We start from the raw sequence: 26087 nt of genomic DNA on the forward strand, positions 1-26087 counted from the left end.
AGATACAAAATCACTATAACTAATATACTCAGAAAATATCAAAGCAAGTTCAGAAATACCTCCCTGTGGACATATGTATTCCAGATTAGTTTCATTAACTTGCCATCTCCCACCCGTTACAAGACAAACCAAATATTCAATCATTTTTTGAGCAAATTGTAGAGATAGAGAGTATTTCACAAACAAATAACAACCAAAATGATATTTTTTCTACAAAAGTTTTTATATAGCAAAACCCATTTCGTAGTCAAACCAACTCATTCCATAGTCAAACTTAAAAAAAAAAATAATAAAATAAAATAAAATAAAAAAAATTGCATGATTTCGCAGATAGGATCAGAGGATTTCGCAGATGGGACCTTCTCCATCTGCGAAATTACCCCTATTTATACCGAAAAAATTTAAAAAAAAAAAAAAAATTCTCATCTGCGAAAGTACAAGTGCCTGAAGCTGTACTTTCGCAGATGAGATGCCCATTTCGCAGATGGGACCTTCTCACCTGCGAAATGGGTGGCTAAATATGTAATCCCGATTTTTTTTGGCTATTTTTGTAATGCAATTAGTGTAATTGGCTATTTTTGTCATTTTCTCTAAAATCATTTTAGCCCGAGCCCGAATGTGCATAATACCAATCCAAATTCCAATGGACCTAAAGAAGAAGAAGAAGAAAAAAAAAACCCCGATTAAACACTTATGGAGGCGCTCGGCCCAAACTACCAAAAGCCGAAAATAGAACTCAGTCGACAGTCGACACTCCTCGATACGACGGCGATCTTCGTCTTCGCTCAAGCAAATCTCCTTCTCCATTGTTGATCATTTCAAGGTATTATTCAAGCTATCTCTCTCTATACAAGAATTGACACAAGATCTGTATACACTCTAATTGTCTGAATAATTTTATTTATTCTTCCACGTGGAACCATATGTTTAGATGCAAATCCCTAATTCAATCAGACTTTTCGACTCGTTCACACTCCACTCACACTCCACAACAAGCACATACATCATTCTGTTATCCTTCTCTTTTAATTTCTTCATCTCGTAGTTTAGCGTTTAGGTTTTTTCGTTTTACTGTTCCAATTTTTATGTTCTTGTTCGGGTTGTAGTTAAATGGCGTCCCTGATGGAAATTCTAACGCGTCGGCCAGTGGCGGCGACAGTCCGTCTCACCATCCCAGCCGGCGGAGCAAGACCTGGACCACCGGTAGGTCCGGCTGTAGGTCAGTACAAAGTTAACCTAATGGCGTTCTGCAAGGACTTCAACGCTCGCACACAGAAATACAAATCGGAAGCTCCAATCGCTGCTACTGTGACTGTTTTCAAAGACAATACTTTTGAATTGAGCGTTCGTTCTCCTTCAGTCACCTGGTTTCTAAAAAAAGCCGCCGGAATTGACTCCGGGAGTGGACGTGCAGGTCATGTTGTTGCATCAACCCTAACCCTAAAACACATCTATGAAATCGCAAAGGTGAAGCAAGCAGATCCGTATTGTCAGTACATGTCCTTGGAGGCGATTTCAAAATCAATTATAGGTACAGCTAAATCTATGGGGATTAAGGTTGAAAAGGAGTTGGATTGATGATGAATCTTGAAATCTTGATTAATGAATGTTAGATTTTTGTAGACTAGTGTACTTGAGATGATATCTGGATTTGAGTATTTGAAAATTGCTTTGAAAAACTGCATAAAATCTTCGTGTTTGAAGTTGTTTAAAGGTTTTCCTGTGTTGAAAGGTGAAACTTGAAGCCTGTGATTTCATATATCTTGCAATCTTTGTATAGTCTTTTGTTTTAACTTGTGGAAAAGTGATTATTGCAATCGACGTTTAAATTCTTGTGAAATTTTTGTATGTTGAAACATCTGCAAATGTGATGGTTTAACAGAAAACCAGTATCTCTGTTGCTTAGGTTTTGTTGAAATGGATATGATAGATTTAATTAGTTGGTTGATTGTACAATTAGTAAATGCTTAATAGGAAAATGAAATGACTTAGATGGGTAAAAATCTTTTCCAAATGGTCAAAAAACATCATTAAACTTATTTTTTTTCTTGTTATATCATATAACTTCGAATATTCCTCCGGCAATCCTTCGTTCCCTGCATATCCTTCATAGTCGTCTTACGAAGTTGAATTTTTACCCTAAATCATTATGATTTGGTAGCAAATTGAGTTCAATTCACAATCAATCCAACCCTGTTTGCTATCAGAATCAATCGCAATCGATGAATTACGCCTTGATCCGCTATTTATTTGCCGATTTCTTGCTCTTTTTGCTGTTGTTTGGATCGATTGACAGCGTTCAAAACTTGGAAATCTCGAAAGTCAATCAAGCACCGGCTAGGCGGTCTCTGTTATCTTTTCCGGAGTAAGTTTTCTCCTTTTTTACTCGTTAATTTGAGGTTGTTGATGAACAGTTTCTTCTCATGCATGTACACATGGCTGCCTGCTGCCATTCTGTTTTCCCTCTTTATCAAGGTGAAGATCTGTATATCGATCCATGCTGCTGCCATGTAGTTTGGGTTCTGTAAATTTTGCTCTTTCGGTTGAACTGAAGTATTACCATGAATTTTGTTCTCAACTTCAGCTTGGCTCGATTTTGGTCCCATATTACTTATTATAACTCCAATTTCCCCTTATTTGTTGGAATGGGCAATTCTATGCAATTCACAATGGTTCCTTTGCAATAAACTTGTAACTATGAATGTTATAATTGCTTACTCTCACATACTCTACACAGGGTTTGCTCTTCATTCTAACAAGTGCAAAGGCTTTTTTAATTAAGGTTCAGGATTTTACCACAATTAACCAAGATAAACATGATCTTACATAAGCAGAGTGCTGCACTCAACATAATTTTGCAAATTTATGATATTAGGGTACTTTTTTTGTAGTATCATTTGAAGTAATTCTCTTTCATGCACTTACATACCTCTCTCTCCAAACAGTAATCATGACACTGCCCTTGTTGCTGCATTGGATGGTACAATCAATTTGGTGTATCGTGATTCTGGGAGGATAATTTGGTCATTTGCATCAGGATCTCCAATCTACTCTTCATACCAGGCTTCTACCAGCCATGATGATGATAAGGAAAGTGCACCTGTGCCTGAAGGCAGTTATTATGTAGACTGTGGGGATGATTGGAAGCTGTATGCACACACAGATCTTGGCAAAGTGGTAAATTTCTGAAACTTTACTCTTGCTACCAATATCAACAATGTACTTTATTATTCAATTTCAACTACCTATTTGTAACTTACAGAGTATGGATATGACCATGGAGGAATTCATCAGAATCATGCCACACGTATCAGAGGATGGAGGAGTTATTCTTGGATCCAAAAAAACTACTGCATTTGTAGTTGATGCTAACACTGGAAGGTTAATACGTGTTCATCACAGCTCATCAACCAATGAACACTCAAATTTCATCTTCCAAAAAACCACCATGAAAAATGAAAAGTCAACTATGGTCAATGAAAAACCTGATAAACAATTCTCCTTCACAAGAACAGATTACTTACTCACATCATTTGCTGCAAATTCTGACAAAGTTCTATGGAATGTGACTGTAGCAGACATTGATGTTGCTTTACTTTGTCAAGAACCTCCAAATAAAATCATTCGTCCGTCTTTACCTCTCCCAAATAATCTTCGCTCAAAATCCAGTGTTGACTTTGACTTTGACTTTGACTTTGACTTCAACATGCCCTTGTCATGCCAGTCAAAAGCTGTTGTCCATAGGCTACGTACATCTCATAAGCTTGGTTCTTATAAAATCCATGGAAAACAAGCAGAAAAAAAAGTTCCAATCCTTCTACTCCCTCAAAATAAACCTTTACTACCCAATTCAAACAATAACCTTGACACCCAAAACCCCGAAATCCCTAGTCAACAAGATGTGAAAAAAGTCAACTTTCTTTCCGAAGGGCGAATGGCGTTTGTTGTAATTTTCATTCTGATTATTGCCATTGGTGGTCTTATGTATCGCCATCATACCATAATGGCTGCAATGTTGAAACAAAAACCTTCCTCTTCTTCTAGAAGGAAGAGGCATAGGAAACAAGGAAGGATTTATGCCAATGAAGATGGAAATGTTGATAGTGAAAGAAATCCAGTGCTAAATTTTAATCATTTAATCGAATGTGACACAGAAGGGCGTTCTATAGGCAAACTATTTGTGTCAAATAAAGAAATTGCAAAGGGTAGTAATGGAACAGTTGTTCTTGAAGGGGTATACGAAGGTCGTAAGGTTGCTGTGAAACGCCTCGTGAGGGCCCACCATGATGTTGCATTTAAAGAAATTCAAAATCTTATTGCTTCTGATCAACATCCAAATATTGTTAGGTGGTATGGAGTGGAATATGATCATGATTTTGTTTATCTTTCTTTGGAGCGTTGTGCTTGTAGCCTTTATGATTTAATTCAAATGAAGAAAGGGGGTTTAGAATTAGATTCAATCAATCGTGACATCATCATGCATGATGTTCATTTATGGAAACCAAATGGATACCCTTCGCCTATTTTGTTAAAATTGATGAGGTACATGTACATCCAACCATTTATAACAACAACATTGTACTTTATTTACATGTGTTACTTTATTTATATCTTTACTTTGATGTTTATTATTATTATAGGGATATAGTATCTGGGCTTGTTCATTTGCATGAATTAGGGATCATTCATCGGGATTTAAAGCCACACAATGTGTTAATAGTCAAAGAAAAATCAATATGTGGGAAGCTTTCTGACATGGGAATTAGCAGACGCCTCGTTGGCGACATGTTGTCATTAGGACTCCATGCTACTGGTAAGAAGATAAAACCAACTTAATTACAAAAACCGGGCTGTTTTTGACACGTTGTAAATTGTTACGGGTTATTTTCGTCAGGTTCCGGAAGTTCAGGGTGGCAAGCACCCGAACAACTTCTTCATGGACGCCAAACACGTGCGATAGATTTGTTCAGTTTAGGTTGTGTCCTGTTTTTCTGCATGACATGTGGCAGACACCCATTTGGTGATCATCTTGAACGTGATGTGAATGTGGTCAAAAACCGAGTCAACCTTTTTTTAGTTCGACATATTCCGGAAGCTTTTGACCTCTTCTCTAGATTACTAAACCCTAACCCTGAACTCAGGTAAAGTTATAAAATTACAATTTCAGTCCTCTGACGTTTTAAATTAATAAAGAATTTGCATTGTAGGCCAAGGGCTGTGGATGTGTTGCATCATCCTTTGTTTTGGGATTCCGAGGTGAGAATGTCGTTTCTAAGGGATACTAGTGATCGGGTGGAATTGGAAGACCGGGAATGTGATTCCGTTCTTCTTAGGGAATTGGAAAGTAAAGGTTCGGTGGCTTTGGGTGGAAAATGGGATGAAAAGATGGAACCGGAATTCATCAATAACATTGGTCGGTATAGGCGGTATAAATACAACGGTGTGCGTGACTTGCTTCGCGTCATTCGAAATAAATTAAATCATTACCGCGAATTACCCAAAGAAATTCAGGTTCGATTTTCTCAACATACAGAACGTTATCACTTTTTTTTTATTGACAGGACAGGTTGTACTGTGTTAATGATTGTTTTGATGATTATTGGACACAGGAATTGTTGGGAGGTGTACCGGAGGGGTTTAATGATTATTTTGGGAGTCGGTTCCCGAAGCTGTTGATGGAGGTGTACAATGTCATGTACCATTATTGTAAGGATGAAGAATGGTTCTATAAGTACTTGGAGCATTAATTATGTATTGTGTTTGTGGCAACTCTTTTAAGTTGTTTATATTTATGTATAAATCTATTTCATAGTGGTTGTTTATGTAAATATGATATATGTAATATATAGTAATGTATGATATACATCAATATTAATATATATGAATCTTTATTGTATGGAAATGCTCTTTTTCTTTCAATATTTTACAATATTAGTTGTTTAATTTCTTAATAATACCATATGACCTGATGTTATCAAATACAATGTTTTCACAGAAAAAGTATGTTTATCATTTTGAAATATCTTGATCTAAAAAACTATAACAAAGATGAAATTGTTTAAGGGAATATGTGGATGTATATTTTTGTAATTGTTATTTCATCGTAGTAATAATCAATTTTAACTATTTGGTTGACTATATTTTACTTATTTTCGGATCAAATTTTCAATTTTATAACTGTAACGAAATTATCCATATATTAGTATTTTATTTACGAGTTCTCTTAACCTGCTAGTTTTGAGAGACTTCTTTAACTTGCACTTCACACCTTTAAAATTATTTTCCCAAAAGTATTTTTTTTAATCAATTTATACATCAGTATTTTATTTATAAGAATTTTTTAAATAATCAAACGCTATCCCCTATAGGCCTATATCATATTTGATTACAACTAGTTATTTATTTTTATTTTTTCCATATCAAATAACTATATTATCGTGAATAAGTATTAAATTTTAATTATTCGACATAAAATCATTTTAGCCCGAATGTGCATAATACCAATCCAAATTCCAATGGACCTAAAGAAGAAGAAGAAGAAAAAAAAACCCCGATTAAACACTTATGGAGGCGCTCGGCCCAAACTACCAAAAGCCGAAAATAGAACTCAGTCGACAGTCGACACTCCTCGATACGGCGGCGATCTTCGTCTTCGCTCAAGCAAATCTCCTTCTCCATTGTTGATCATTTCAAGGTATTATTCAAGCTATCTCTCTCTATACAAGAATTGGCACAAGATCTGTATACACTCTAATTGTCTGAATAATTTTATTTATTCTTCCACCTGGAACCATATGTTTAGATGCAAATCCCTAATTCAATCGCTATGCTATTAAAAATCAGACTTTTCGACTCATTCACACTCCACAACAAGCACATAAAAACGGTTTTTTTTTTTTTTTTCATTTTCACCATTCTCTACACAAAAACTCTCTCTAACTTTGGGCTTCTCTCGGAATTTTGGCTAGTTTTTGAAGAAAATGGAGGATTATGTCAACAATCCCGCAAATATGGTTAGATTTTAACTCTTTTAATGTTTAAAGTTATTTTTTTTTTTATCAATTGTTGTATTATTTAGTGTTAAAAAAGGGTAATTTTGTTGTGTTTGATAGTTTTAGTATATTTTTAGTATACTTGAAGTTTAAATGCAAGTAGAGACAAGTAGAGACTGCGTGGATAATGTTTACAATTTGTTATTTTTGTAGTTTTTTTAGTTGTTGTATAATTGTTTATAACCTGAAATCTTGTAAATTTTTATCCTATAATTGTTTATATAAACTGTATATATATTTGTCGTATAACATTTGTATAAGTTGAAAATTTGTCGTATATATATTGTTAGAAATTGTTTTTATTTGTCGTATAAGTTGAAAAATTTGTATAAAGTAGTTGTATAACTTGCAAAATTATTAGTTTGGTTGTCGTTTTATTTTTAAATTTTTTTGTTTATATGGTTATGGTTATATAATGTTAGTTTTAATTAGAAAGATAAAAATTGTTTACATATTTGTCGTTTAAGTTGAAAATTTGTTTAAGTTGAAAATATGTTTAAGTTGAAAATATTTATATAATTATGTATGATATTGTGATCTATCGTAAATATATTTGTTGTATAACTTGGAAAATTGTTTATATATGTGTATGTTATTGTTTTTTATCGGAAATATATATATTAGTAATTAAGAAAGTATTTGCAGTTCGTAATATATTTAAAAAAAAGTATATTTTTTAGTTATCTAATTTGTTTTTGTGTTTTTTTTTTGCAGCATGATTTTAGTTTAATGAATACGAAAGCCTTTGCGAACCTAAAAGGCTCTGGCGGTAACATATGGGAAGTCTTTGAAGTTTTAGATGATGCCCGACGTGCTATTTTCAGAAATACCGTCTTTGGCTATTTTATTGATGTCCCTCGTTTACAAGGGGACGCTTTATTGTTTCATAAAATGTTCCTTCATCAGATCCGGCCGGACCCTGTTTTATCTCCAGATGGAATAAAACGTTTATATTTTCGAGTAGGCAATACCAAAATGGTTTATGGGCCGGAAGAGTTTTGTTTGATTACCGGCTTCAATTTTGGGGAGTATCCAAAAAACATTGGGAGAAAAGGGTCGGAAAAATTAATAAGCAGTAAAAAAAGATGTTTACTGCGTGAACGGCTATTTCCGGACCATACTAATAGTTCGGTGAAAATCGGCGACCTGAAAATTTTAATTTTAAATCAAACATTCCTAGCACTTGACGACCTTGATGCAGTTAGAGTATGTTTGATATACATTTTGTGTGAAGGTTTTTTGGGCAAAGAAGTTAACGATCGGGTGCCACAAGATTGGTTTTTTTTGGCTGAGAATTTGGATCTCTGGAATAGGTATATTTTCTTTACGTTAAAAGTTCTATTTTATTAAAGTTATAATTTATATAATAATGAATTTTGTTTTTTTTGTTTTGTTAGCTTCGCTTGGGGTAGCTATCTATGGGATTTTACTTATGTTGACCTTGAGGATACGTGGAGTAAGATACATCATTATTTATCACTTCCTCAGCGTGGTCAAACTTTAAAGTATTCCGTCTCAGGATTTACGGCTCCAATTAGGGTATAAAAATTTTCTTATATTTATATTGTTTTATTGTTATATTTTTTATTTTAATTTTAACTTTTATTACTGTTATTGTACAAAATTGTAGATATGGATATATGAGATGATTCCGGCTATTCGTGCATGTGGATTTGCATTGAGAAAAAATAAAGACTTGCCTCGGATGAAAAGATGGAGCGGAACAAAAAAATTGAAATGGGTTGACGTGAACAAGATTTGGTCAAAGATGCAGGTTTAAAAATATTTCGTTTATTATTAATAAAGTTGATTATTATAGTTTTATATGCATTTTTAATATGTCAAATTTTTTAGGAGGGGCTACCACCAAGACAAAACATGTTACCGGGTGATGGTGAGATGACATCTTTTTATTATATGTCATTTCAAGAGTATGTAGGGAAAGCAGTTCCATCCCCAGTACGGGACCATTTTAGGAGACAAGACGAATCTTCGTCTAGTATGTCGTCCAGTGGTCGCTCTCATGGTAGAGGTCGGGGCAGTGGGAAACACAAGCTAGACGAGTTGTTGAAACGGGTACATGCACTGGAGCAGCATGTGTTTATGAACCGACAACCTACAGAGGTTTTTGTTGAAGAAGTGAATAATGAACAATTTTGGAACGACATTTTTTTTGAGGAACCGACAGTGTCACAAAGAAATTATGATGAACAGGTTAGTTACACGCTACATTATTTATTAAATTTTATTAACATATATGAATACCTGTGTTCATATTTTATATTTGAAAATATAGGTTGTGCAAGATGAAGTGATGAATAAAAACAATACAACTCAAAATGTTTTTGGTGATACTCAAGACGACAAGGTTGTTATAGATGTTACCTTTACGATTTTAATAATTACTTTTTAATAAAGTGTATTTTGTTATTAAGTAAAAAGTTATATTTTTAATGTAGGTGTTGGAGGAGAGTACTCAGTATGCGGGGAACAAATTTGATGATGTGTGTGTGATGTAAACGATTATAGTGAAGTTAAAGAGGTTATTATATAGTTACATTAATATTATATTAATATTTTGTTTATTTAGATATTATTGCTTATTAAATTATGTGTATTTCGTTATTAAGTATAAAGTATTATCTTTAATGTAGGAGTGGGAGGAGAGGAATGACAATGCATGGAACAAATTTGATGATGATGTGCCGGATGAAGACGAACTAATAGTAACGGGAAATGTAGATTATTTTCATGATGATGATGATGACAAAGAAGTTACACCCGATAAACCTAGGAGTCGAAAACCATCACGATTTTTATGCACTCCTTACACCGAGGTATTCGTTTTATTTATAAACTGATGATTTTATGTTTATGTGAATTATCTATGTTTATGTGAATTATCTGAAAGATATACATTTAAACATATGAATATTGTTTTTAGTTGCACACGACACCGAAACAAAAAAGAAGAACAAAAAAGAAGGTTGGTACGAAATCAACATGCCCCGTTCCTCCTCCACTTTTTGGTGTTGCTCATGACTTCTCCATGTTGCGCCTGCAACCTTACGTAGCAGGCGGTGAGGATGTCATCCAAAATTATGTATTGCATTCATACGATGTGCAGCATCGTTTGTTTAATTTCGTGTTAGATAGAGATTTTTGGAGCTCATTGTTTAGGCATACACACGACGGATGGTTGGAGTCAGCGGTAAATAAATTGTTAATTAATTCTTTTAAAAGTTAATTGTTTTTTAGTCAATAACAAAAGTATCATGTGTGCAGCATATAACCATTTGGTACCGACTTTTGATGGAGAGACGGTTAGAGAGCGACCGACATACAATAATGCCTCCAAATTTTTTTGTTTCTCATGCTTTGGAAGAAGGACAGGACTGGAGGGCGTTTATGGCTGGTATTGCTACATACCTGAACTTCATGGTTGCTTGGTGGGATGTTGATACGGTAAACTTAATAGTTTATATTGAAAATAATATCGTTTTTTTTGTTATGTATTTGTATTGTGATGTAAATAAACATAATTTTATTTTCTGATCCTTATACAGGTCTTATTGCCGATTCATTCATCCCCTAATCATTGGCTATTTGGGGAACTACGATTAGCGTCAATGGAAGTGCATATTTATGACAGTCTTGGTAGAGGTGCTTATGAAAAATTCCAATCCGAAGGAATCTTTTCCAAATTTGAACGTCGGGTGGCAAATTATTTGGACAAGATTAAGTATTGGGCGCGGAGGAACATCCCAAGGATTCCATTGAATATGCAATTCATTTATGAAGAAAACGTTCCCCAACAAAGTAGTCATTTGGGAGATTGCGGTGTATTTCTTTGTATGTTTATGGAGCAATTGGTTTCAGGTCAACCAATACGTGTTCTTATTGACCCAAAGAACGCAGCTTTAGAGTTCCGTCTCCGGATGGCAAAAATTATTTGGGGGTCTAGTCTTGCTCCTCTGTAGTTGGATTATATAAATGTATAAATAATTTAATGTTGGATTTCATTATTAGTTAATCTTTAGAGTTTACTCAACGGATGACAAAAAATATAACGTTACGACAATTACAACAATTTAATGACCTACTAATTACTTATCAATAAATTTAACATAAGAACGACCACAACATTTGTTTTAACGTTACAAATACAACAATTTATTGACTAACAACTTCAAAACCATAAAAACAATATTGAAAAGCTTACAACTTGTAAACAAGAACTGCCAAGAACAACACCCAACTACAAACCAACGCTATCTTTAACTTCTTATTTTCTGATTGAAAGAGCTTATTAGAGTTAGCTACTTTAGCTATTACCATAGAAGATTGGTCCTTCTCTTCATCAACCCAACTGATAAACCCGCATTTTGGTCCCTGTTAAATTTAATATCCACAGTAAGAAAATAAATTTGTGTGATGTAAACACGAGGGTTTAAATTTGAATGACGGTAAGAACATGATACCAAATACGGGCAAGCGTAGAACAATCTTCCTGGGTTTTTAGCTGTACCCGAAATCCTAACGATACGTTCTCCTCCACAATTGCAGTATGCCATTAGCCTTCTTATTCTTTTAAATCGGAGTTACTTTCTCAGTTAAATTTTTTCATAATGAGTGACACCCATTTATAGAATAAATCATATTACAGACAATTCTTTTTTACTATGAAATGAACTGGTTTGACTATGAATTCAAAAAGTTCAACTATGGAATGCAGACAAGTACATTCTGTAGTATTGTCATGTCGGTCAGTGAAATTTGACTATGAAATGAACCGGTTTGACTATGAATTCAAAAAGGTCAACTATGAAATGCAGACAAGTACATTCTGTAGTATTGTCATGTCGGTCAGTGAAATTTGACTATGAAATGAACTGGTTTGACTATGAATTCAAAAAGGTCAACTACGAATTTAAAAGGTTAAACTATGAATTTTGATCAGTAGAGATACAATATCTTCTATTTATAATTCCATTAGTGTGATCATTGTAGAGCACAATGTACTTCGCAGTATATGTGGGTTATTTACCCCTTCTTGGGAGCTTTCTGACAACAATGTACTTCGCAGTGGCTTTAGATGGAAATCATGAGCCACTGCTCTTAGCACTTGGTTTGGGAACCTTACAGTGTGAAGAATCATGGAGATGGTTCATGATGAGGTTAAGAGATTGTTTAGGTGAGGACACAGAGGTTGGTTTCATAAGCAACATGTGTGATAACATAGACTTTGGTGTTGACAGTGCCTACCCGGATTCCTATCATGGATATTGTCCTAAAGATATAGCTCGAAAGATACGTGAGTCTATCGGACATAACAATACGGAAGTCGAATCGATGTTTTGGAAGTCATGCAATGCATATAGCGTTGATGAATTTTACTTGTGTTTCGAAAGGTTGCAAAGTACATGTAGGCAACCACCTTTCTACACCTTGCTTATGAGTCCAATTTACTGGCTTGACGATATACCGATTTCAAAATGGACAAGAGCATTTTTCCCAAAAATACGTTACAATGTTAAATCGATTGACGTCCCTGAAATTTTGCAAATTATATCCTCACGTGAGTTTCCTATAACAACGATAATTGAGTTAACCACAACGTCGATAAAATCAAAGTATGCTGATAGGGCCGAACTAGCTGGTAAGGGAGATTGTTATATTTTGTTTTTTTTATTGTGCTGCTATTTTTATTAAAATATCAAATTTTACAGGGAGGTTGTCTGGTGGGTTGACCCCTTACGTTGAGAGTAAGGTTCAAAAAAGTCTCAACAAGTCTTACAATTGTAATGCAAAACGTTTGTATGGGGATACATTTGAAGTCCATGACACTTTTGCCACCAGCAACGTACAACTTGAACGAAGGGTATGTAGTTGTGGTAAATGGCAAAAAAGAGGTATACCATGTGGCCACGCTATAGCATGTCTAAGAACTCGTACATCTGAGTCCATTCAGAGAATGGTTGAATACAAGTTCACTAATTATGTGTATCGAGTTGCATATGGATCTGAGTTGGTGAATGGTATACCATCATATGAGCATTGGGAAATACCAAATGAAACGGTGGTCCTGTTACCTCCCTCAATGCAGTAGTTATTCATGTAGCACATTTATGTTTTATGTAGTATTATGTATTAGTTTTTTATGTACTCCGTTTTTATTTTACTGCTGTGTTACGTATTAGTTATCCATGTACCCAATTTATTTTTTATGTCGTATTATGTGTTAGTTATTTATGTACCCCGGTTTTATTTTATTGCTTTCTAAATATTGGCTATTGAGGGAACAACATACATTACAAGAAATGGACGTTTATTAAATAGTAACGACTAGACACATACAACAACAAGCAACTTAAATAACGAAAAACAATTAACTTAACCAACATGCATATTAAAAATAAGGGACATTCTTTAAAACATTCCATGCATCTAAGTGGGTAAACTCGCTACCATCGTATTGAAAGCGGTATAGTTCCAAAGCCACCTGCCGTAGAATGTCTTCATCCGTATTTGCATGTTCGTTATCCAACTCGTTATAAATACGTTGAAATTGTTTCACCTTCATTTTCATATCCAGAAGCTTCGCTTTGACATCTCTTCTTCTTCGATATTGAGTGCGGTTCATTAAATGGTGAAACAAATGACAGACACGAGACCAAAATGATCCAGCACGAACTTGTGGGGGACCCGGTGGAAAATCCACCTCTACAGTTGTAATCCAAGCTTGAACCAAAGCGACCTCCTCTGCGTTCCTCCATATACGTGGTGAGTCCATAATTGCAAGGAGGGAAGTAATAGAATACAATTACAACGGATATTGAAATCTATTTATAACGACTCCTTACTTTCCTGGTGCAATGAGTTGTCAACTCAAACTGCAATGTATTGTTTTGTCATTCAACCGGGGATGAATTGTCAACTCGAACAGTGATCTGTTGTGTTATAAGTATAGTACACTGCATTCCTCAGTTAATTTTGACTATGAATTGCAGACATATTAGAAGTTTGGACTGCGATTTTGTGTAGAAACTACTATAAATTGACCATAAGTTACATGCAAAACGTTATTAAATTAACCAATATAGTTGTTCAAATATTGTTTTTTAGATTCTACCCTCTTTGTTTCAATCCAAATGACTTCTATATCATGGAGCAATGAAGAGTTCTTGGTTCTTACACATGCTTATATTCATGTGTACGAGACAAGCAAGTTGAATGATCCAATGTTTTGGAGCCGTCTAACAAATATTTTCAATGCTGAAAACCGAATGGCTACAAGAAACGATCGTGACGAACTAGACATCTTAGCAAGATGGTATGAAATGAAAACCGAAGTTCTATTATTCAACGATCTTTATACCAAAATTGACGACACCCGTTTAAATGCTACTGAGGATGTCATCTTGGAAGCTGCTAAGGAGGAATACAAGTCATTAAGTAACGGGTTGGAATTCCAGTTTGAAGCCCCTTGGAATATTTTGAAATATATCCCGTTTGTTTAAAATCTATTTTAGTTTATTATTTGAGTACTAGGTTATTTTCATGTACTAGGTTATTTTCATGTATTTCGTATGTAATTCGTATGTATTTCATATGTTTAAAATATATTTTAGTTTAGTATGTGAGAAACTCGTATGATTAAGTTGAGTTAATATATTTTAGTTTATTATGTGAGAAACTCGTATGATTAACTTGAGTTAATAAATGGTCATTGCATTAGTTATCAAAATATATTAGAATACATTAGTAACAAGATTCCATGAACCATTAAAACATCACAACAGTTACATGAAAAAAACGACATAATACGAACAAAGCATTAACGTAAAACACAAGTCAATGGCTTATTCTTAACACAAATTAGAGCGGTCTACTTGAAATACTGTTTATCTCTAACAACCTTCCAAACTTCCTCATATTCGAAGTCTCTGCCGTCATGCTCAAAGATGTAAAACTCTGTAACAACTTCCAAGAACTCTTCTTCGTCACGACAACGAACATTGTTACGTTTCGCATAACTACATGCTCGATTGAACCATGTCACTTCCTCCTTTACATCCGTCCACTTAGTAACAACATCTGATTTTTCTCTTTTTTGCCCTTCTCCCATCTCATGGTTAAACAAAGATGTGATGCGACTCCATTCATCACCAATTAGGCAATGCGGGGGAGCAAGTAACGGTTCACCATCCTTAACACTTAGCCAGCACCGTGTTAGAACTAACACCTCGTTTGTCGTCCATGGCCTTTCAGAATTGGAACCAGGTACTTCATTCGAAGAACTTGCTGCATTCGACGACATTTCTAATAATGGGAATTCGTTTTGTTTAGGTGATTTGGGTGTTTGGTTTATAGATCTTAAACATCTATTTATATAAATAAATAGACTATGAAATAATACTTTGACTACGAAATGGTTATATTTGGACTACGAATTTCAGCTTTATGCAGTGTTTTGTCATGTCAAACTGTCTAGTCATTTCAAAGTTGGACTTCTCATTACTGTCTAGTATGTATAAATACCACTTATCGCTCCAGTTTAATACAACAACGATTTTATTATGAGTTCCTCACACAAATTCGAAATTTGCTCATGCAACGAAGTAGATTGTTACTACTGTGATTCGGTAGACCCTTTTTTTACACCCTCTTCAGCCGGGTCATATATGTCACATGAAAATTTTGAAGAATTAAAGAAGGCTGAAGCACAACAAGAAGAGGACAAAGAGTCATCCCGACTTCTCACTCAACTTGCTAATGATATAGGTTCGGAATGCAAACAAGCTGAAGAATGGATTGACCTCAATAAAAACAAAATCAAAGAGCATAAAGATTGGATAAAAAAGAGTAAGAAGGCAATCAAAACGACTGAAAAACGGCTTGCTGAGAAGGATGAGCACTTGATACACATTATGGTAAAAAAGGATCGTTTCGAAGACAAAATGAGAATTAGGGATGACTATATAACAATGGAGAAAGAGAAGTACCCGTTGCAGTTCCCTGAGTTTAAAAATTAGTTATAAAGTTGTTGTAATATTATCATGAAACAGATTAGGTTGCCAAAGGATCGTTTGTTGTTTTTTTTTTAAATAACATGTTGTAACTGTTAAAATAAATCTGCAAACTATATTTTATAATATAAAGGCTTCATTCATTGTTATAATCAACAAACTTAACTAAAATATGAAAGCATAGCAATGTCTTGTAAGAGTTAATAAAAATATTACAATACATAATAAGCTAACAACTCGTCATTACTCTTAATTTCAAGGTTGTTTTATATCAAAATCAGCGTTATGGGTTTGTGAGCAACCCGCTGAACCACCAATATTATATGTCATTTCTGCAGTAGAAATTATGTGACCTGCTCTGCTACCAGACGCCCTTCCAGTACAATTATTTCTCGTGTGTCCTAGTTGACCACATGTAGAACACTCTTTTATAATTGGACCCTCGCCTTGGGATGGAATGCGGTCTGTGTTTCTTGGCCTGCCTGGCTGACGTTTATCCATTATAGGTGGCTTAACAATCATCAAATCATCGGGGATCTCCCATTCGGATGGCTTCGGCAGAGGGTTTATTGATTCCTCATATGTTTTCCTCAGTGTTTCGGTAAAGTAAGCATTTAATGCAAACCTCGAGCAGTCTTGATAATTGTTCACTGTTAAACATCTTATGACATGACCACAAGGTATCCCATCAAGTTGCCAATGCCTACATGTACATGTCATATGTTGAAAATCAACAATCACATTTTGTGCCCCCTTTTTGACCTCGCATTTCGTATTTGAGATCATGCGAACATCCCATTTGGTAAAAATTTTCTTGTTTTCTTTTACAACTTCATCCTCCCAAGGGGTAAGTGTTGTTGTTGCTTCCGCTAAAAAAACAGCCAAAATGAAGAAGTTAAAATCAATAACATCGAAACTAATAAAACATTAATATTACAAATTTACGTAATACCTGCAAAGTTACGTCTTTGAAACCACCATTGTTGCATTGTAGCACGAAAAAAATCAATCAACATAAGTATTGGCACCTTACGTGCGTGTCTAGATAATGCATTTATAGACTCCGCACTGTTGGACGACATAAGATTGTATCGGTTCCCTTTAAAATGTGCCCTTGACCAGGTTTCTGGATTTATACTTTTAAGTACTCCCATACTGGTTCTTTTGTCTTTTTCATAACATCCATGGCAGCATCAAAAGCATCAACTGTGTACGCCCTACACGCCTCCCAAAAAATTCCTTTAACCGTCTTACTCTTGCCGAATCTAGATACTATGTTGAAATACAAATGGACACCACATATTCCATGATGAGCGTGAGGAAAAATGTTGGCAACAGATGTTGCTATAGATGGAGACCTATCAGATATAATTGTAAGCTCCTGCATATTTCCTATGCAATCACGTAATTTTTGAAAAAACCATGTCCAAGAATCAGTACACTCATTTTTGCATATACCATATGCAACCGGTAATATTTGATTTTGTCCGTCCTTAGTAACTGCAAGTAGCATGGTACCTTTGAACTCGCCCTTTAGGTGAGCTCCATCTACTACTAGGGTCGGCTTACAAAAATTGACAAAAGCTCGTACCTACAATACATTGTATATCTATTCAAATACACCAAAATAAATATTAAAAAAAAATTAGGACATGATAATACTAATCGAGCAACCGAGTGCGACGTACAAAAACTCAAACCGATCATCAGCATCTGTTTTAATATGTGTGACAGTACCCGGATTATGTTTGGCCAAGTTGTGACAATACGCCGGAAGTTTGGTAAAAGAATCCTTTTTCGTACCCCTTAACGACAACAATGCATATTGCTTCGCACGCCATGCCTGATGGTATGAGATATTGATATTCAATTGAGCATTCATATCATTAACAATTTCTTTTCCCCGATAAACTCTACTATAGTCTTCAGCCAAAACATCAGCAACATATTCACCCAAAACATATTTGTTTGCTTGTCGATGATTAGGTTGCAACAATGTTGAAGAACATGTGTGTACATCAACAAATTTATTCACTTGGAAAAGTCCATCAGCATTTTTAATTGCTTTTGCTCTTAGTAACCAAGAACAATTTTTCGAAACACACACAACTTCATACCTTGATTTGGTGGATCTACTTGTCCTCGTCTGGAAACCTTCTCGAAGACATTTTTTACCAATACAACGCTTTAAAAGTTCTTTGTTTTTAAATATACTCTCACATTGAATCTTTTGAAGATTAATGTCTACCATCTGTGTTGGGATATCTTCATTATTATCAACTGGCCATGCTGGTACAGGGGGCATACCGTGAAAAAGGTTATCGGGATACTTAGCTTTAACTTTATCACCCAACTCATCTTTGGAATTACTTTGTAGCTCGGTTATATCTAAACATACATCACCAACATCAACATAATGCCCGTAAACATGATTTTTTTCATTTTTTTGAGTTGAATTTTTTTTCTTTTTAGTTTTATCTACCACACGCCTATTCATAAGTTTAACTTCTTGTTCGGCAACATCATCACAACGACCACCAACATGATTAAGATATGTACCAACATCATCATCACCAACATACTTGTAATTCTCGGGATCCACATAGTGAATAGGTGAATAACTAACATTAACATTTTCAGCAACACTGTGAAACTGAGGTACACTAGGAGTATTGAAAGTACCTATCGGATCGTTGCTCCCTTTAAAACTGCATAAATTACCAACAACTTCGTTTCCAATTTCACCGCCCCCATTAACCTCCTCAACTTCATCAACCACCACAAACACTTTCACAGCCCTTCCTCCACTACATTTGATTACGTTTATCAACATTCTAACATCCACGTCTTCAACTATAGCTATATAATAATTTAATTCAGGATGGTGGAAACGAAGACTAATTCTATATTTGTCTAACAAACCAATTTTGCTTCTTACCAAAGATACAAAATCACTATAACTAATATACTCAGAAAATATCAAAGCAAGTTCAGAAATACCTCCCTGTGGACATATGTATTCCAGATTAGTTTCATTAACTTGCCATCTCCCACCCGTTACAAGACAAACCAAATATTCAATCATTTTTTGAGCAAATTGTAGAGATAGAGAGTATTTCACAAACAAATAACAACCAAAATGATATTTTTTCTACAAAAGTTTTTATATAGCAAAACCCATTTCGTAGTCAAACCAACTCATTCCATAGTCAAACTTAAAAAAAAAAAAAAATAAAATAAAATAAAATAAAAAAAATTGCATGATTTCGCAGATAGGATCCGAGGATTTCGCAGATGGGACCTTCTCCATCTGCGAAATTACCCCTATTTATACCGAAAAAATTTAAAAAAAAAAAAAAAAATTCTCATCTACGAAAGTACAAATGCCTGAAGCACAGCTGTGCTTCAGGCACTTGTACTTTCGCAGATGGGACCTTCTCACCTGCGAAATGGGTGGCTAAATATGTAATCCCGATTTTTTTTGGCTATTTTTGTAATGCAATTAGTGTAATTGGCTATTTTTGTCATTTTCTCTAAAATCATTTTAGCCCGAGCCCGAATGTGCATAATACCAATCCAAATTCCAATGGACCTAAAGAAGAAGAAGAAGAAAAAAAAAACCCCGATTAAACACTTATGGAGGCGCTCGGCCCAAACTACCAAAAGCCGAAAATAGAATTCAGTCGACAGTCGACACTCCTCGATACGGCGGCGATCTTCGTCTTCGCTCAAGCAAATCTCCTTCTCCATTGTTGATCATTTCAAGGTATTATTCATGCTATCTCTCTCTATACAAGAATTGGCACAAGATCTGTATACACTCTAATTGTCTGAATAATTTTATTTATTCTTCCACGTGGAACCATATGTTTAGATGCAAATCCCTAATTCAATCAGACTTTTCGACTCGTTCACACTCCACTCACACTCCACAACAAGCACATACATCATTCTGTTATCCTTCTCTTTTAATTTCTTCATCTCGTAGTTTAGCGTTTAGGTTTTTTCGTTTTACTGTTCCAATTTTTATGTTCTTGTTCGGGTTGTAGTTAAATGGCGTCCCTGAAGGAAATTCTAACGCGTCGGCCAGTGGCGGCGACAGTCCGTCTCACCATCCCAGCCGGCGGAGCAAGACCTGGACCACCGGTAGGTCCGGCTGTAGGTCAGTACAAAGTTAACCTAATGGCGTTCTGCAAGGACTTCAACGCTCGCACACAGAAATACAAATCGGAAGCTCCAATCGCTGCTACTGTGACTGTTTTCAAAGACAATACTTTTGAATTGAGCGTTCGTTCTCCTTCAGTCACCTGGTTTCTAAAAAAAGCCGCCGGAATTGACTCCGGGAGTGGACGTGCAGGTCATGTTGTTGCATCAACCCTAACCCTAAAACACATCTATGAAATCGCAAAGGTGAAGCAAGCAGATCCGTATTGTCAGTACATGTCCTTGGAGGCGATTTCAAAATCAATTATAGGTACAGCTAAATCTATGGGGATTAAGGTTGAAAAGGAGTTGGATTGATGATGAATCTTGAAATCTTGATTAATGAATGTTAGATTTTTGTAGACTAGTGTACTTGAGATGATATCTGGATTTGAGTATTTGAAAATTGCTTTGAAAAACTGCATAAAATCTTCGTGTTTGAAGTTGTTTAAAGGTTTTCCTGTGTTGAAAGGTGAAACTTGAAGCCTGTGATTTCATATATCTTGCAATCTTTGTATAGTCTTTTGTTTTAACTTGTGGAAAAGTGATTATTGCAATCGACGTTTAAATTCTTGTGAAATTTTTGTATGTTGAAACATCTGCAAATGTGATGGTTTAACAGAAAACCAGTATCTCTGTTGCTTAGGTTTTGTTGAAATGGATATGATAGATTTAATTAGTTGGTTGATTGTACAATTAGTAAATGCTTAATAGGAAAATGAAATGACTTAGATGGGTAAAAATCTTTTCCAAATGGTCAAAAAACATCATTAAACTTATTTTTTTTCTTGTTATATCATATAACTTCGAATATTCCTCCGGCAATCCTTCGTTCCCTGCATATCCTTCATAGTCGTCTTACGAAGTTGAATTTTTACCCTAAATCATTATGATTTGGTAGCAAATTGAGTTCAATTCACAATCAATCCAACCCTGTTTGCTATCAGAATCAATCGCAATCGATGAATTACGCCTTGATCCGCTATTTATTTGCCGATTTCTTGCTCTTTTTGCTGTTGTTTGGATCGATTGACAGCGTTCAAAACTTGGAAATCTCGAAAGTCAATCAAGCACCGGCTAGGCGGTCTCTGTTATCTTTTCCGGAGTAAGTTTTCTCCTTTTTTACTCGTTAATTTGAGGTTGTTGATGAACAGTTTCTTCTCATGCATGTACACATGGCTGCCTGCTGCCATTCTGTTTTCCCTCTTTATCAAGGTGAAGATCTGTATATCGATCCATGCTGCTGCCATGTAGTTTGGGTTCTGTAAATTTTGCTCTTTCGGTTGAACTGAAGTATTACCATGAATTTTGTTCTCAACTTCAGCTTGGCTCGATTTTGGTCCCATATTACTTATTATAACTCCAATTTCCCCTTATTTGTTGGAATGGGCAATTCTATGCAATTCACAATGGTTCCTTTGCAATAAACTTGTAACTATGAATGTTATAATTGCTTACTCTCACATACTCTACACAGGGTTTGCTCTTCATTCTAACAAGTGCAAAGGCTTTTTTAATTAAGGTTCAGGATTTTACCACAATTAACCAAGATAAACATGATCTTACATAAGCAGAGTGCTGCACTCAACATAATTTTGCAAATTTATGATATTAGGGTACTTTTTTTGTAGTATCATTTGAAGTAATTCTCTTTCATGCACTTACATACCTCTCTCTCCAAACAGTAATCATGACACTGCCCTTGTTGCTGCATTGGATGGTACAATCAATTTGGTGTATCGTGATTCTGGGAGGATAATTTGGTCATTTGCATCAGGATCTCCAATCTACTCTTCATACCAGGCTTCTACCAGCCATGATGATGATAAGGAAAGTGCACCTGTGCCTGAAGGCAGTTATTATGTAGACTGTGGGGATGATTGGAAGCTGTATGCACACACAGATCTTGGCAAAGTGGTAAATTTCTGAAACTTTACTCTTGCTACCAATATCAACAATGTACTTTATTATTCAATTTCAACTACCTATTTGTAACTTACAGAGTATGGATATGACCATGGAGGAATTCATCAGAATCATGCCACACGTATCAGAGGATGGAGGAGTTATTCTTGGATCCAAAAAAACTACTGCATTTGTAGTTGATGCTAACACTGGAAGGTTAATACGTGTTCATCACAGCTCATCAACCAATGAACACTCAAATTTCATCTTCCAAAAAACCACCATGAAAAATGAAAAGTCAACTATGGTCAATGAAAAACCTGATAAACAATTCTCCTTCACAAGAACAGATTACTTACTCACATCATTTGCTGCAAATTCTGACAAAGTTCTATGGAATGTGACTGTAGCAGACATTGATGTTGCTTTACTTTGTCAAGAACCTCCAAATAAAATCATTCGTCCGTCTTTACCTCTCCCAAATAATCTTCGCTCAAAATCCAGTGTTGACTTTGACTTTGACTTTGACTTTGACTTCAACATGCCCTTGTCATGCCAGTCAAAAGCTGTTGTCCATAGGCTACGTACATCTCATAAGCTTGGTTCTTATAAAATCCATGGAAAACAAGCAGAAAAAAAAGTTCCAATCCTTCTACTCCCTCAAAATAAACCTTTACTACCCAATTCAAACAATAACCTTGACACCCAAAACCCCGAAATCCCTAGTCAACAAGATGTGAAAAAAGTCAACTTTCTTTCCGAAGGGCGAATGGCGTTTGTTGTAATTTTCATTCTGATTATTGCCATTGGTGGTCTTATGTATCGCCATCATACCATAATGGCTGCAATGTTGAAACAAAAACCTTCCTCTTCTTCTAGAAGGAAGAGGCATAGGAAACAAGGAAGGATTTATGCCAATGAAGATGGAAATGTTGATAGTGAAAGAAATCCAGTGCTAAATTTTAATCATTTAATCGAATGTGACACAGAAGGGCGTTCTATAGGCAAACTATTTGTGTCAAATAAAGAAATTGCAAAGGGTAGTAATGGAACAGTTGTTCTTGAAGGGGTATACGAAGGTCGTAAGGTTGCTGTGAAACGCCTCGTGAGGGCCCACCATGATGTTGCATTTAAAGAAATTCAAAATCTTATTGCTTCTGATCAACATCCAAATATTGTTAGGTGGTATGGAGTGGAATATGATCATGATTTTGTTTATCTTTCTTTGGAGCGTTGTGCTTGTAGCCTTTATGATTTAATTCAAATGAAGAAAGGGGGTTTAGAATTAGATTCAATCAATCGTGACATCATCATGCATGATGTTCATTTATGGAAACCAAATGGATACCCTTCGCCTATTTTGTTAAAATTGATGAGGTACATGTACATCCAACCATTTATAACAACAACATTGTACTTTATTTACATGTGTTACTTTATTTATATCTTTACTTTGATGTTTATTATTATTATAGGGATATAGTATCTGGGCTTGTTCATTTGCATGAATTAGGGATCATTCATCGGGATTTAAAGCCACACAATGTGTTAATAGTCAAAGAAAAATCAATATGTGGGAAGCTTTCTGACATGGGAATTAGCAGACGCCTCGTTGGCGACATGTTGTCATTAGGACTCCATGCTACTGGTAAGAAGATAAAACCAACTTAATTACAAAAACCGGGCTGTTTTTGACACGTTGTAAATTGTTACGGGTTATTTTCGTCAGGTTCCGGAAGTTCAGGGTGGCAAGCACCCGAACAACTTCTTCATGGACGCCAAACACGTGCGATAGATTTGTTCAGTTTAGGTTGTGTCCTGTTTTTCTGCATGACATGTGGCAGACACCCATTTGGTGATCATCTTGAACGTGATGTGAATGTGGTCAAAAACCGAGTCAACCTTTTTTTAGTTCGACATATTCCGGAAGCTTTTGACCTCTTCTCTAGATTACTAAACCCTAACCCTGAACTCAGGTAAAGTTATAAAATTACAATTTCAGTCCTCTGACGTTTTAAATTAATAAAGAATTTGCATTGTAGGCCAAGGGCTGTGGATGTGTTGCATCATCCTTTGTTTTGGGATTCCGAGGTGAGAATGTCGTTTCTAAGGGATACTAGTGATCGGGTGGAATTGGAAGACCGGGAATGTGATTCCGTTCTTCTTAGGGAATTGGAAAGTAAAGGTTCGGTGGCTTTGGGTGGAAAATGGGATGAAAAGATGGAACCGGAATTCATCAATAACATTGGTCGGTATAGGCGGTATAAATACAACGGTGTGCGTGACTTGCTTCGCGTCATTCGAAATAAATTAAATCATTACCGCGAATTACCCAAAGAAATTCAGGTTCGATTTTCTCAACATACAGAACGTTATCACTTTTTTTTTATTGACAGGACAGGTTGTACTGTGTTAATGATTGTTTTGATGATTATTGGACACAGGAATTGTTGGGAGGTGTACCGGAGGGGTTTAATGATTATTTTGGGAGTCGGTTCCCGAAGCTGTTGATGGAGGTGTACAATGTCATGTACCATTATTGTAAGGATGAAGAATGGTTCTATAAGTACTTGGAGCATTAATTATGTATTGTGTTTGTGGCAACTCTTTTAAGTTGTTTATATTTATGTATAAATCTATTTCATAGTGGTTGTTTATGTAAATATGATATATGTAATATATAGTAATGTATGATATACATCAATATTAATATATATGAATCTTTATTGTATGGAAATGCTCTTTTTCTTTCAATATTTTACAATATTAGTTGTTTAATTTCTTAATAATACCATATGACCTGATGTTATCAAATACAATGTTTTCACAGAAAAAGTATGTTTATCATTTTGAAATATCTTGATCTAAAAAACTATAACAAAGATGAAATTGTTTAAGGGAATATGTGGATGTATATTTTTGTAATTGTTATTTCATCGTAGTAATAATCAATTTTAACTATTTGGTTGACTATATTTTACTTATTTTCGGATCAAATTTTCAATTTTATAACTGTAACGAAATTATCCATATATTAGTATTTTATTTACGAGTTCTCTTAACCTGCTAGTTTTGAGAGACTTCTTTAACTTGCACTTCACACCTTTAAAATTATTTTCCCAAAAGTATTTTTTTTAATCAATTTATACATCAGTATTTTATTTATAAGAATTTTTTAAATAATCAAACGCTATCCCCTATAGGCCTATATCATATTTGATTACAACTAGTTATTTATTTTTATTTTTTCCATATCAAATAACTATATTATCGTGAATAAGTATTAAATTTTAATTATTCGACATAAAATCATTTTAGCCCGAATGTGCATAATACCAATCCAAATTCCAATGGACCTAAAGAAGAAGAAGAAGAAAAAAAAACCCGATTAAACACTTATGGAGGCGCTCGGCCCAAACTACCAAAAGCCGAAAATAGAACTCAGTCGACAGTCGACACTCCTCGATACGGCGGCGATCTTCGTCTTCGCTCAAGCAAATCTCCTTCTCCATTGTTGATCATTTCAAGGTATTATTCAAGCTATCTCTCTCTATACAAGAATTGGCACAAGATCTGTATACACTCTAATTGTCTGAATAATTTTATTTATTCTTCCACCTGGAACCATATGTTTAGATGCAAATCCCTAATTCAATCGCTATGCTATTAAAAATCAGACTTTTCGACTCATTCACACTCCACAACAAGCACAAAAAAACGTTTTTTTTTTTTTTTTTTTTTTTTTTTTCATTTTCACAATTCTCTACACAAAAACTCTCTATAACTTTGGGCTTCTCTCGGAATTTTGGCTAGTTTTTGAAGAAAATGGAGGATTATGTCAACAATCCCGCAAATATGGTTAGATTTTAACTCTTTTAATGTTTAAAGTTATTTTTTT

General features: G+C 35.0%; 6 protein-coding genes and 1 long non-coding RNA gene across 7 annotated transcripts; all 7 read left to right on the top strand.

Annotated features, from left to right (window-relative positions):
• The first annotated feature begins 1027 nt into the window (after positions 1–1027).
• On the top strand, positions 1028–1840 carry LOC145036791 (uncharacterized). The gene has a single exon (XM_078985270.1). The coding sequence runs from the start codon at positions 1111–1113 to the stop codon at positions 1576–1578; it is 468 nt and encodes a 155-aa protein (XP_078841396.1). The 5' UTR covers positions 1028–1110; the 3' UTR covers positions 1579–1840.
• Positions 1417–5902, top strand: LOC145036790 (serine/threonine-protein kinase/endoribonuclease IRE1a-like). Its single transcript, XM_078985269.1, has 8 exons — positions 1417–1531; positions 2208–2365; positions 2946–3177; positions 3263–4542; positions 4641–4813; positions 4895–5141; positions 5208–5511; positions 5610–5902. Exons 2-8 carry the CDS (start codon positions 2223–2225, stop codon positions 5745–5747), a joined length of 2517 nt encoding a protein of 838 aa, XP_078841395.1. The 5' UTR covers positions 1417–1531; positions 2208–2222; the 3' UTR covers positions 5748–5902.
• Positions 5903–8995: 3093 nt separating this feature from the next.
• LOC145036792 (uncharacterized) lies at positions 8996–9578 on the top strand. Its single transcript, XM_078985272.1, has 3 exons — positions 8996–9266; positions 9349–9420; positions 9512–9578. The coding sequence occupies exons 1-3, from the start codon at positions 9054–9056 to the stop codon at positions 9569–9571; spliced, it is 345 nt and encodes a 114-aa protein (XP_078841398.1). The 5' UTR covers positions 8996–9053; the 3' UTR covers positions 9572–9578.
• A 588-nt stretch (positions 9579–10166) lies between these two features.
• Positions 10167–11103, top strand: LOC145033747 (uncharacterized). The gene is made up of 3 exons (XR_013677685.1): positions 10167–10263; positions 10338–10517; positions 10619–11103. It is a non-coding gene; the product is annotated as an uncharacterized LOC145033747 (long non-coding RNA).
• A 1022-nt stretch (positions 11104–12125) lies between these two features.
• Positions 12126–13161, top strand: LOC145035653 (uncharacterized). Its single transcript, XM_078984162.1, has 2 exons — positions 12126–12711; positions 12782–13161. The coding sequence occupies exons 1-2, from the start codon at positions 12126–12128 to the stop codon at positions 13159–13161; spliced, it is 966 nt and encodes a 321-aa protein (XP_078840288.1).
• Positions 13162–20013: 6852 nt separating this feature from the next.
• Positions 20014–20864, top strand: LOC145036794 (uncharacterized). Its single transcript, XM_078985274.1, has one exon. The coding sequence runs from the start codon at positions 20135–20137 to the stop codon at positions 20600–20602; it is 468 nt and encodes a 155-aa protein (XP_078841400.1). The 5' UTR covers positions 20014–20134; the 3' UTR covers positions 20603–20864.
• On the top strand, positions 20441–24926 carry LOC145036793 (serine/threonine-protein kinase/endoribonuclease IRE1a-like). Its single transcript, XM_078985273.1, has 8 exons — positions 20441–20555; positions 21232–21389; positions 21970–22201; positions 22287–23566; positions 23665–23837; positions 23919–24165; positions 24232–24535; positions 24634–24926. The coding sequence occupies exons 2-8, from the start codon at positions 21247–21249 to the stop codon at positions 24769–24771; spliced, it is 2517 nt and encodes an 838-aa protein (XP_078841399.1). The 5' UTR covers positions 20441–20555; positions 21232–21246; the 3' UTR covers positions 24772–24926.
• The last annotated feature ends 1161 nt before the right edge of the window (positions 24927–26087 follow it).

This window comes from Lactuca saligna, chromosome 3 (assembly GCF_052625555.1).
Source record: "Lactuca saligna cultivar CGN05327 chromosome 3, ASM5262555v1, whole genome shotgun sequence".
Lineage (NCBI taxonomy): Eukaryota > Viridiplantae > Streptophyta > Magnoliopsida > Asterales > Asteraceae > Lactuca > Lactuca saligna.